This window comes from Enhydra lutris, unplaced genomic scaffold (assembly GCF_002288905.1).
Source record: "Enhydra lutris kenyoni isolate GAN:26980312 unplaced genomic scaffold, ASM228890v2 scaffoldscaffold25, whole genome shotgun sequence".
Taxonomy (NCBI): domain Eukaryota; kingdom Metazoa; phylum Chordata; class Mammalia; order Carnivora; family Mustelidae; genus Enhydra; species Enhydra lutris.
The window spans coordinates 8,833,965-8,845,874 of record NW_019154109.1 but is presented as its reverse complement, the minus strand read 5'-3'; the positions used below and the strand labels follow the sequence as shown (position 1 = coordinate 8,845,874).

Here is an 11,910-nt window from a genome sequence, read left to right as displayed (position 1 = left end):
GTCATCCAACGCAAAACAGCACCCCGCTCCCACCTGGCCTTGCCTATGTTTCACGACTTGCTTTATTTTTCCCCACAGCATACGGCCCCATCGGACAGTTTGTGTATGTGCTCATTTGTTCATTGACTATTTCCCCCTCCTAGAAGATAAGCTCTGTGAGGACAAGGTTTTGTCTTTTGGGGTCACAGTAGATTCCCAGAGTCTAGAACATGGTGAGGTTTAATACATGTTTTTAAATGAAGAAAAGGAGACATTCAACCATAATTCCAGACATCTTCCAAAGTTCCCACAGAGCTGTTCCTGGTCAGTGGTGACAGTGTGACATTCCTTCCACACTCCTTTCCCCGGAGGGCCCTCCCTGCCTACGGGCACTCACCAGGCCTCCGCTTGTACCCCCCCCCCCACTCTTGCTATACTGCCCAGCGGTTCTGTTGGGCAGACGTACAAGGTCGGCAACCATTCATGTCTCCACAGACACCAACAGGGTGTTAATTCTTAACAAGACAGAATAAGAGAGACACAATCCAGAAGCTGAGCCCTGAATAGTATGAACCCTGCCTCAGGAAGGGCAAGAACTAGAGAAGTCTTCTTTGTTGGCTCATCTGTCTCAGGAATCTGCTTCTGGGGCTGGGGTGGCTTGGACCAGCATGTCCTTGTCTCTTGTATGCCACTCCTTTCCATCAGAACTGCACTTTATTTCCAATAAATTAGAAGAAATACCAGCCATTTACAGCCATTAAAATGTGTTTTATGCATATTTCTAAACACACACACACATCACCCATATGAAGCACAAGCCGACTCAGGATCCCGCTGGGGTGTAGGTCTGACACTCCACCTGAAGCATGTGGCCGGCCTCCCATCAGCGAAATACAATGGAGGCATATTCCACTCGGTCTGGGGACGTCTTCCTGGGGCTATCGAAAGGGGGCACGTTGCCATAGACAGCAAAGTCGTCCTCTTTCCAGGGATCCAGGTTGATCACGTTGGAATATATGGCATCAGCATGGCAAGAAAGCTCCTTCAGAGACAAGACCCCAGTTAGACACAGAGACCGAGGCACTGGACACTTCCAGACACGATACCAGCTACTGGCCCCCTGCAGGACTGCAAGTGGAGTATTATCGGGTTTTTGCCGAACAAACTCGGATTTCCTTCTATCTTCAAAAACAGTTTCTTTTAGGGCTGTTTTCTGCCTCATCCCACTACTCCCTCTATGGCATCTACATAGGAAACAGCCTGGAATCGTGGCAGAGGTGACCAGACACTCCTCTAGGTATGAAGACTATCTCCTTACCGAAGTTTTATGGAGAAAGTCGGTCTGATGCCTCAGTTGTTTCCGAAACAGTCCTAGAAAAGCGAATACATTCAGAGTCAGCTTGAGTGGACATAGTAACCATCTTGATTTGGTTGACTGCTGGACTTCTGCTTGAAATGCCAAGTTCACTGTATTGAACCCACAGGGCTCCTGAGAGGAAGCGAAGTGCACGAAATGTGATGGGAGAGTGTGCACTCTTGGTAAACTTCATAATCTGGGTAATTACTTAGATGAGTTTATGTGGCATCAGTATTTCTTTTCATTGATGTTATAAACCATAAGTATATATGCAGATTGCTTCTATATGACCCTCAGCATAAAGAATTTGCACCATAAATAAATCTGTTGCTCTGTGCAGAGTCTGTCTGGTAGGTCTGAGCAACAGAGGCCATAGCTCCCCCTCTCCTGCCGTCCCCCAAGGCTGGCCCCTGGGAGAGACACCCCCATCTCCACCCCCCAGTTCCAGGGCCAGCTTGTTCAACTCACTCTCACGTCTCCACTTCTTCAGGGTCATGGACAAGAGACCCACCAGGAGCAAGATGAGAGCCACAACACCGACAGAGCCAGAAATGGCTGTGGCCGCGGTGCCCAAGCTGGGAGAAGCAAACAAGGGAAATGAGGGTGTTCCAGCTGCCTTGACCAGGGTCGGTGACCACCCACAGAATTGCCCTGGGGCCTCCTACACTTGGAGGAGTTCTTCCATCTCCGGGCTTCCATGTCTCCAATACCCACCCATTTCCTGCATCCATTTTGAGCCTCTCTCCTCTGCCCCAACCTCCAGAGCCATGGTCCCACTCGCACCAGTCCCCACACCCAAGCCAGGCAGACCCCTCCTCCACAGTCCCCAGTACTTCTCATCCATGGGTCCAGCCCTCCTCTCACCTACCTGCTAAGCTCATTAGATTTAGCCTCTGGCTTCAGGGTTGTGAAGTTCTCTGCAGAAAAGAAAAGGAAAGGAAATCTGAGAGTACTTTTTACACACATGTTACAGACTGAATGTTTGTGTCCTGCCAAAATTCGTATGTTAACTGCTAAGCCCCAGGGTGATGGTTTTAGGAAATGGGGCCTTCGGGAGGTAAGTAGGTCATGAGGGTAGAGCCCTCGTGAATAGGATTAGTGCCCTGATAAAAGAGACCCCCATCGAACCCCCTGCCCCCTTCCACCATGTGAGGACACGGGGGAGGGGGGAGATGGTTACCATTTATGAACCAGGAAGTGGGCTCTCACCAGACACTGAATGTGCTAGTGCCTTGATCTTGTATCTACCAGCATCTAGAACTATAAGAAACAGATTTCTGTTGCTTACCAGCCACCCAGTCTATGGTCATTTGTCAGAGCAATCCAAAAGGACTCACAGCACACATTGCAAGTGAGCTCTACAGGACATCAATGTCATATCAGTTACCGTTTACTGGGGACTTAACCCATGCCAGGCACATTCAGTATCTCAGCCAATCTTCATAAACAGACAAAGAGACAGGAGCAATTGTTAGTAAAGAAACCAGTTCAGACATAGATCACATTTGCTCAAGGTCTCAGTACAAGTGAGGGGCAGTGTTGGGACTTGAACCCACATGTCTTGGACTTTAAATTGTGTGTGTATGCATGCTACCCTTTGTCGTCTTTGTGTGTTTTTTTCACTCTCATGTTCGCCCCGTTACAAAGGATTAAGGGACACCAGATATGACAGGATGTCCAGAAAAAAGATAACCAGAATAAGGCAGATGAGGGGTACCCAGAGAGGACCCTGCAGTGGGACAGGAAGGGGTCAGGACCCTGGAAAGGTAGGCTGATACCGGGTGGAGGTAGCAGGTGAAGGGGCACCTGTACCCCAATATTTATAGCAGCAATGCCCATAATAGCCAAACTATGGAGAGAGCCTAGATGTCCATCCACAGATGAAAGGATCAAGAAGATGTGGGGGACAGACAGATAGATAGAGAGATCTGTGTCTGTATCTACCTGTATCTTTCTATAACTATCTATCTCTCTATCTAACCATCCATCTATCTAATATCTATCATGGAATACTACTCAGCCATCAAAAATGAAATCTTGCCATTTGCAGTGACATGGATGGAACTAGAGGGTGTTATGTGAGAGCTTTCCCAAATTCAGGGCAGCGGGGGAGGATGTGCTATTCTCCACACTATGAAACCATTTCTCCCGTGTCAAGGGATGGAGACACCAAGTCCATCCCCTCTCCAGACACAGCCCATCCCTGGATTCTCAGAAGGAATCTTAAAACATACCCCGTCAAACCCTCCCACTGCACATGTGAGAAGCTTCAGCATGAGCCACGTGGCCCACACAGGGGCTGGAGCCGTGGACTGAGATTTGGACTCCAAATCCAAAGCTCTCTTTGTGTGCACTTAGGTCCCTCCACTTCCTTCCCCCCATAAAGTGGGGCTGTCCAATCCAGCCCCGATGGCCGGTAGCACCTCTCCAGACACTCCTTGGGAGCTGGCCTGCAGACACCCAAAAGCAGAGCTGTCTCTCAGGTTGGGCGAAGGGAATCTAAGGCATCCCTAGGACGACCCGATGCCTGCTGATGAAAAATAGCACCTAGGAGCGGACCCACTAAGCATCCCAGCCTCTTGGGGCTCTACAGCCAAACAGAATTGCATCAGGCACCTTAATGGTCCACTTCCCCTCTGCCTTTCCTTCTGTCCCCCTTCTGAGTAAGACAGTTGACCTCACCAAGTTTCTCTTTGACAAGCTCCTGCCCACCTTCCGAGTGAGGGGTAGGGAGGGGTTTGGAAACCAGATCTTCCCAGTGCCTGTGACACCAACACCAAAGATGAGGAACCAAGCCATAGGGCTTGGTGTGGGGGGATGGGGGGCTGAGAAGTCACACGTAAGCCTGGAGCTGTGAGAGGGGAGCCGGGGGCACCAGTTGGGGTGGGGGGGCTGGCTGGGATAGAGCACCCTCGTTTGTAATGAGGAGGACAGAGAGCAGAGGGTTAAGAAGGCAAGGACATAGCTGGGAAGGCAGAGGAGGGTCAGTGGGGGTGAGGAGGACGAGCATGAAGATGGTCATGAATGAGCCTGAGCTCTAGGGTCTCAGGGCACTTCCTAACTGTGTGATTTTAGCACAGTCACTGAGCCTCATTTTCTTCATCTGTGAAATGGGCATAGTTAGAATACCCACGTATAGGGTTGAGAACTAAGTGTTCTGACTATATGGTTTAACAGTGAATCATAGCTCCTTGGCCTCGGGCTGGTTTTCAGCTGGTCTTACCGGAGTAGAGCCGTGGTGTGGGTTCATCCAGGAAGGCATTGCTGCTGGCTCTGGCGTTCTGGAACCTAGAGTTGGTCCAATTCATTTCGCCAGGAAGTCCACCTAGGCTGTTCCTGTGCCGGGTCCTGACAGATGGTCTCCTTTAGCTGGAAACAGAGTTTCTCAGAGGTATTTAGCAGCAGCTGGTAGACACAGAACCCCAGGGTACAGGCCCCTCTCTTCTCCACCTTTCTCATTCCATCTCGGGAGCCTGCGGGGTGGGGCGGACATCAGCATCTCCCCGCTGCAGGGGAGGCCTCCAAAAGCATTGTAAGAACTTTTCTGTCCGAACCAAAGCATCTTTAGGTAGGCCTTCGGCAAACGTGCAGCCTGGAGTGCACCCCCCAGCCTCTCCCTGTGACAGCACCCTCTGATCTGCTAGTGTATGAATTTGCCTCGCTGGTGTATCTGGGTTTTGACTGCTGTCCATCCACCACCCCTCCAGCCCCAGGGCCTCCCGCAGTGCCTATGCACCCAACAGCCTCCGTATGTATCTGTCCAACCAACAAACGGAAGCCAGAGATGGCTCTCTAGCACGCGGAGGCTCCACCGATCGGAGCCAGGGCGAGCCTCCTCCCTTGTTGCTGGCAGATCTTTACCTTTTGAAAGGGAAGTTGATTTGAAACAGCCCCAAGTCCCCCCAAAACAACCAAACCGAGTGATAAAGTAGAGATGGGCGTGGCAAAGTGATAAGTGGGGAACGCCGGTTTGGGAAACAGGGGAGCTGAGCCTACCACACACCGAGAGCGGTGTCCTGGAGGCACCTGCAGGAGGACGCCCTTCCTGGGCGTGGGGTAGAGTCAGAGAGACACAGGCCACCGGGCGCCATCACAGCCGCTCAGCCCGTGTTCAGGGTATGAGGCGAGGACAGAGTAGGTTTAAGACCAAATAAAAGAGGATCTGTCCCCTTCTGTCCCCCACAACCCCCCACAGCCCCCCCCCCCCAAAGACCTGCAGAAGCAGAAAGGAAATCCCTTAATAAGGAAAGATTTGGAACCAAAAGCCCAGGTGATGGGGGTGAGTCAGGGAGCCTGCCTGGACTCCGTTGCCCTATTTGTAAAACGGGGCCAGGGTGACAAGATTAAGGCACCACTGCAGAGATAGCCAGTTCTTGTCACAAACGCATGTCCTTGCCTCCTTCTCATGTCCCCTCTGCACATGGCCCCATGCGCATTATACATTCCTTCTCATAGTCCCACCACTCACGGACTACTGAGGACTCTTTGGAGAACAGCCTAAGAGTTAGGAATCGTTTTATTTTTAATTTTGGAGGGAGGAGGAAACATCATTCATCTTTTTGGTGTGGGGCTTCTTTCAAAGTTTTTGTGTTATTTATTTTACTTATTTATTTATTTATTTATTTATTTTTCGGTGAAAAGTTTCTGTTTCATCAGGGAGCGTTCAGATCATTCAGAATTTAAAAGGTACAAAAGGAGACTCTTTGAAACACTGCTTTCCCACACCCTTCACCCCAGTCAGCCTGTTCCCCTCCCTGGAGGTAACCAGCATTTCCAGTTTAGCCTACAGTTTGTGTATACATAAGCAGACAGACAGACACATGCAGACATACAGACACACACACACGCAAAACAGTTTTTTCCCGCCAGGTGATAGCATGCTCTATCTGTTGTTCTGCCTCTGCTATTTCACTGAATATATCCTGGAGTTAACTTATTATCAACAAGTTCCAGAACTTTCTTTCTTTCAGCTGCTGAGTGTTCTATTCCATGGATGCCCACCATTTATTAAACGGGTCTCTGGTAGTAGACATGGAGATAGTTTCCAATGTCTGCTCTCCAAATGATGGCACAAGTCTCAGACATGCTCGAACATCACTTTGCACACATATAAACATTGGTGTAGACCTGGCAGATGGCTATTAAGGTAGACTTGCAATCCAAATTGCAAGGAGTCGGTGTTACTTTTGAAAAATCCAAAATGTAGTGTTACCCAATTGGCTACGCATATTATTAACCAGATTTCACTCTACATGGCCTTTGGCTGTTCCCCCAAATCAAAATGCTCCTCAAAACACAGAGATCTGAGAGCACGGAGAGTATGCAACAGAACTAGCGCCTCTTGAGACTGGTCCCCCAAAGAATCCAAATGCTCTCAGCCTCTGTAACATCACCTGAATAAGCGCAGTATTTCCCCGGGCTACTGCCATGGCGGCGGGGGGGTGCCCCCAATATCAGGGATATTTCCAAGTATTTCAAACAAGATTTACTGAGTCATCACCATAATTTGCTTAAAACCCAGGCTATAAGGATGAAAAAAAGGTGGCCTTGCCATCAAGAAACCAATGGTATCAAGCACCAGACAGTTCTCAAGGTAGAGTCCAGGGACTCCCTGGGGGTTCCAGAGATCTTTTCAGAGGGTTGGTGAGGTCAAAACTATACCTATAACAGTACTAAGACACTGGTTGCCTTTCTCAACTGTACAGAGTACTTTGTACTCAAGTGTACTTTCCCAAGGCTGCATGCCGTGTGATTGGGCAACAGGCTGAATGCAGAAACGTATCTGAGAATCTAGCTCCCAAGGATCCAGCCAGATATTAATAACGAGATTGGCAAAAATGTAAATCAATACCTCTCTTCTCACTGCGGTTTTCAGATCTTGGGGAATGAGGTAATTTTTTTCATAAAACTATGTTATTTATGTTAATACAAAATGGTTTTAGTATTATTTTTTATTAAATTAAATAGTTAAAAATATTGGTGGGCAATATTGTTGGGCACCTGGGTGGCTCAGTCGGTTGAGCGTCTGCCGTCAGCTCAGGTCATGATCCCAGGGTCCTGAGATGGAGCCCCTCATCGGGCTTTCTGCTCAGCAGGGAGCCTGCTTCTCCCTCTCCCTCTCCCTGCTGCTCCCCTGCTTGTGCTCACTCACTGTCAAATAAATAAAATCTTTAAAAAAATATTCTTGGTTTTCATCTCTAAAATGGAAACTATAGATAGATATAACCTGCATAAACAATAGCTCTTTGGGTTCCTTAATAACGTTCGGCTCAGAGTCCGATCCCAGAGTCCCAAGATCGAGTCCCGCATTGGGCTCCCAGCTCCACGGGGAGTCTGCTTCTCCCTCTGACCTTCTCCCTCTCATGCTCTCTCTCACTGTCTCTCTCTCAAATAAATAAACAAAATCTTTAAAAAGATAATAATAATGTTTAAGAGTGTAGAGGGACCTTGAGACAAAAAGTTTGAGAACCTCTGGTCTGGGGACTCATGGTGTATCTGCGCCAGAGAGTGGTAGGGGGGACATTTCTGCAAGCGGCGCAAACCACAAGCCACAGGAGAGTCAGACCTGGCTGTTCTCGAAAGGCAATATATGTCAAGGACAGAATCTTTTGGAACCGAAAACTCTCCAAGCCTCCTGGCTGACAATGCGGCAGGCATGTAGACGGCCCCACTAGAGCGGGTAGACCAGGGGTGGGGGAAACACGGCTCTGAAGTCCAGGAAGTCTGGGGAGGAAAAGAGGCACACGCCAGGCTAAGCTGCTGACCGCCTCCCACTGAAATTCCCAGGGTCACCTGCCCTGCCCGGAACCCTTCCTGGCCGGCTACTGGTGCCTGAAATTCCAAGGCGGTGTTTCATTCCCTTAGTCAATAGGCAAATTCACTCCAAAACATCAAGAGTCATTCAAGCTGACACAAACGTGTAAATAACTTTATGGTTGTTTAGATAGATTAGAGGTTGTGCTTTTATTAATAAAACAATGGCAGGAGTGGGGTGGTTGAGTGGGAGGGAATGGGCATGCGGCAATACAGGAGACCAAAAAATAATACATAAATAAACCATAAGAGCCATGCCTGGACTCAGGAGGGCAGAGGGCCGCCAACAGAAGGACGTAATCGAGCTAATTCCGGGCAGAGTTAGGGAGGAGCTGGACATGGCCCTGGCACAGAGAGGGAGCTCCCAGATCCCCCTCCCACCCCAGGGAAGAGAGATGGGGACTCCAACAGCTGTAAACAAAGGCAGGTGTGGGTCAGTGTGAGAATGACACACAGACAAATGGCTCTTGGATCAGAGAGGAAAGACGGTTCATTTCCAGCTTGGGTGACAAGGCAAGGCTGGCGTGGGGCCGGTGGAGGTGGCATTCGTGCTGGGGCTGGACAATGGCAAGATAACTGGGCAGTGCTGGGACCACGACATGCCAGAGAGCTACAAGCGACACTGAAAGGAGAAGGAGCGCCGAACTCCTGAGGCAGGGAGAGAACCTGCTGCCTTGGATAATGGAAGAAGGAGGGACAGAACCCAGGAGGACAGGGTGAAGGAAAGACCATTCACAACCTACACTTCAAGAGCCCCGCGTGGACCGAGGTCATGTCTGATTTGATTTATCTGCCCCAGGGCTAGGCCAGCGCCTGGAACGGAGCCAGCCACAGTGAGCGCTTGACGAAGCGCTAGAACCTTGAACACATTCCTTTTCCCCAGGATGGCCACAGACATAGACGTGTCGCTGCCATCAAGCGGGGTCAGCAGAGCAGACGGGCCCGGAGATGGGGGGAACGACATTTAAGCACATTTCCTCCTGGTTTCCTCTGAAGTAAATATTCTCACCATTTCTGGGACCTTAACTGTTGTTTTCAGGTTGTTTTTGCCAAATTTCATTTCTCAGAATAGAAACCCGTGTGTTCTTGAGGTTTGTGACAAGGCCATTTATTGGCTGGAGGCTGCTTTAAAGATCTTTAGGCTTTCAGTTTGCATGGTGGCTTATCCGTAAGCCTCAGCCAATGGCCTTAACATTCGCTTCCTAAGAAAATCAGAATATCAGCTTCTTGGCTGATAGTACTTACTCGCATCTGCAGATGGGGTGACTAAAGTTTCCTAGGGAATAGTGAGTGAACTGCCCAAAATCACAGCAAACAGGGTGACTGGCATCCAAACACGGGTCTCACGATCCCGTAGTCACTCCTGCATTTCCTATGTGGGCTGTTTCTATGCACGTGGGAGCACTGTATTCCCTGTAATGGCCACATAAATGTCTACAGTAGTGAAGCACGGTTGTTCAAGTTGCTTATTGCTCAAGGGCACAGTATCTAAGACAACTACCGGCTTCAGAAACATCATTATAATTTTGAAATTTTTTCACATTTTTATTTAACTGCTCATTCCATAGGTAGGAGTATATATACACCTACACCTATATACTATATATAATTATATATATAGTTTAATATATTATATTACTACATATTATATTATTATATATATTTTTGAGATTTATTTATTTACTTGAGAGAGAGAGAGCCCAGGGGAGGAGGCAAAGGAGAGGGAGAGAGAATCCCAACCACACTCTGCACTGAGCACAGAGCCTGAACCAGTGACCGATCTCAAGACCCCGAAATCAGGACCTGAGCAGAAACCAAGAATCTTCTGGTCAACCAACTGCACCATGTGGGTGCCCGAGGTGGTTTATATTCTTATTAATTTTCTGGCGGATAACAAAAAAAAAAGTCTAAAATCTAACCAAATCCATTTATTATGATAAGTTTCTGACACATGGAAATAAAGACTTTTTCTAACAGTGTTGACATTTACTTGCTTCACACAATGAAGCAGGAGGAGTTGATAAAGAACTCGCTGATCTGAGACATCTACATTAACTGTTTCAAAACAAGAGCTGCTTTTCCAACGGCTATTCTGATTTTTACCTAAACTAAAAGAAAAAAAAAATCCTCTATTAGTATTGGTCTATCAGTAAATTTGAAATTCTGCACTAAAATTCATATGGATGCCTGAATGGTAGCTCGGAGCTCCGAATGATCATCTATCAGCTTTCATCATACCATACCTCACATTTGTAACAATTAATGCTCATTTACTATTTTGTCTCTATAAAATAATTACTTTAATTATTTTTAGTATTTCATTTCTTTTTAACATTAGTATCTTGATTTTAATATTATTCTTTTAATTTTAATTACCATACGTTATTAGTGTCTATATAATGGACTGTGAATTAAAGCACAGCTATTGGGTGCCTGGGTGGCTCAGCTGTTAAGTGTCTGCCTTTGGCTCAGGTCATGAACCCAGGGTCCTGGGATCGAGTCCCACATCGGGCTCCCTGATCAGTGGTAAGCCTGCTTCTCCCTCTCCCACTCACCCTGCTTGTGCTGTCTCTCTCTGTCAATTAAATAAATAAGATCTTTTAAAAAAAAAGCACAGCTATTATTTATGGGTTGTTAAAGGAAATTTCTTCAAGATAAAAATTAACTGCTATTAAATTTCATAGCTTGCTACATACTATTTTTTAAAGTTACAAATACCAAAATTAAATACTAGGTTCATATGCTGCTTTTCCTAAGATATTGGAGTGAAAAAAAAGAAGGTATTGAAAGATAGATGGGAAATGAAAAGCTGCCTGTAAAAGAAATGAAATGATTTGAATTGTTGAATAAATGTGGGGAGAAAGAGGTGAAAGTCAAAAAAAGTAATAAAAGAGCACAATGCCGTTGGTTGCGTGAGTCTCTCACAGAAATGTGAGCAGGATGTGAAATTACTTTTTGGCCCCATTGTCAACCATAACTGATGGATTGCAAGAGAAATTAAGAAAAAATGCAAAGAACCCAAACACATGACACAGAGTTTGAATATGAATCTAAAGAAACTGTAGTCTCTTGACATTGATAACAACTTCTCCAAAAGAGAAAATTCTAGAAAAAGGAAAGAGGAGAGTCATCTCAACCATGAATCCTAAGACCAGCCATGTCTCATGAATCCTTGCACGCTGCCCTATTACCCAGTCTCCAGCGCCGAACCCATGTTCAGGATATGTCTGGACAAAGACATGCAAATGGCCGGGTCTATCTATAAAACATCTATGAAAGAAGGTATAGCTCAGTCATTAGCAAAGCAGTTAAATTAAAACAATTTAAAACCATTTTTTGTTTGTTTTGTTTTGTTTTGTTTTGTTTTTAAGAAGGAAAATGCTCAGTCCTGGCAAATGTTCTGGGGTTGGACACTCTGGCAGAAAGTCAGTTGTTAGAATCTTTGTGAAGGGAAATTCAGTGGTGTATATCAGACTGAGACCCTACAGATGACCCTATTTCTTTGGCCCAGCAACTTCACTGAAAGGAATTTATCCTAAGAAAATAGCCAAGGATGTGGGTTGCTCAAAAGAAAATCACAGAATAGTGTCCCTAAGGCCAAGTCTCCAAACGGGGACTTGAAGCCTACTCACACTGCAGTTTCCACCTCCCCCAGAAATCTGGTCTTAACTGGTCAGAGTTTTCCCGTCAAGACCAAGAAGACAAACTGTCATGTCAGTTCTTTCCATCCCCCAAAGGAAGATCAACTAATCTATCTTTTA

General features: G+C 46.9%; 1 protein-coding gene across 1 annotated transcript; it reads right to left on the bottom strand.

The window, feature by feature from the left end:
• Positions 1 to 862: 862 nt before the first annotated feature.
• On the bottom strand, positions 863 to 4,644 carry LOC111150961. The gene is made up of 5 exons (XM_022508651.1): positions 4,560 to 4,644; positions 2,205 to 2,253; positions 1,805 to 1,911; positions 1,298 to 1,350; positions 863 to 1,021 (listed from the first exon to the last, which is right to left on the bottom strand). The coding sequence occupies exons 1-5, from the start codon at positions 4,642 to 4,644 to the stop codon at positions 863 to 865; spliced, it is 453 nt and encodes a 150-aa protein (XP_022364359.1).
• Between the last annotated feature and the right edge of the window lie 7,266 nt (positions 4,645 to 11,910).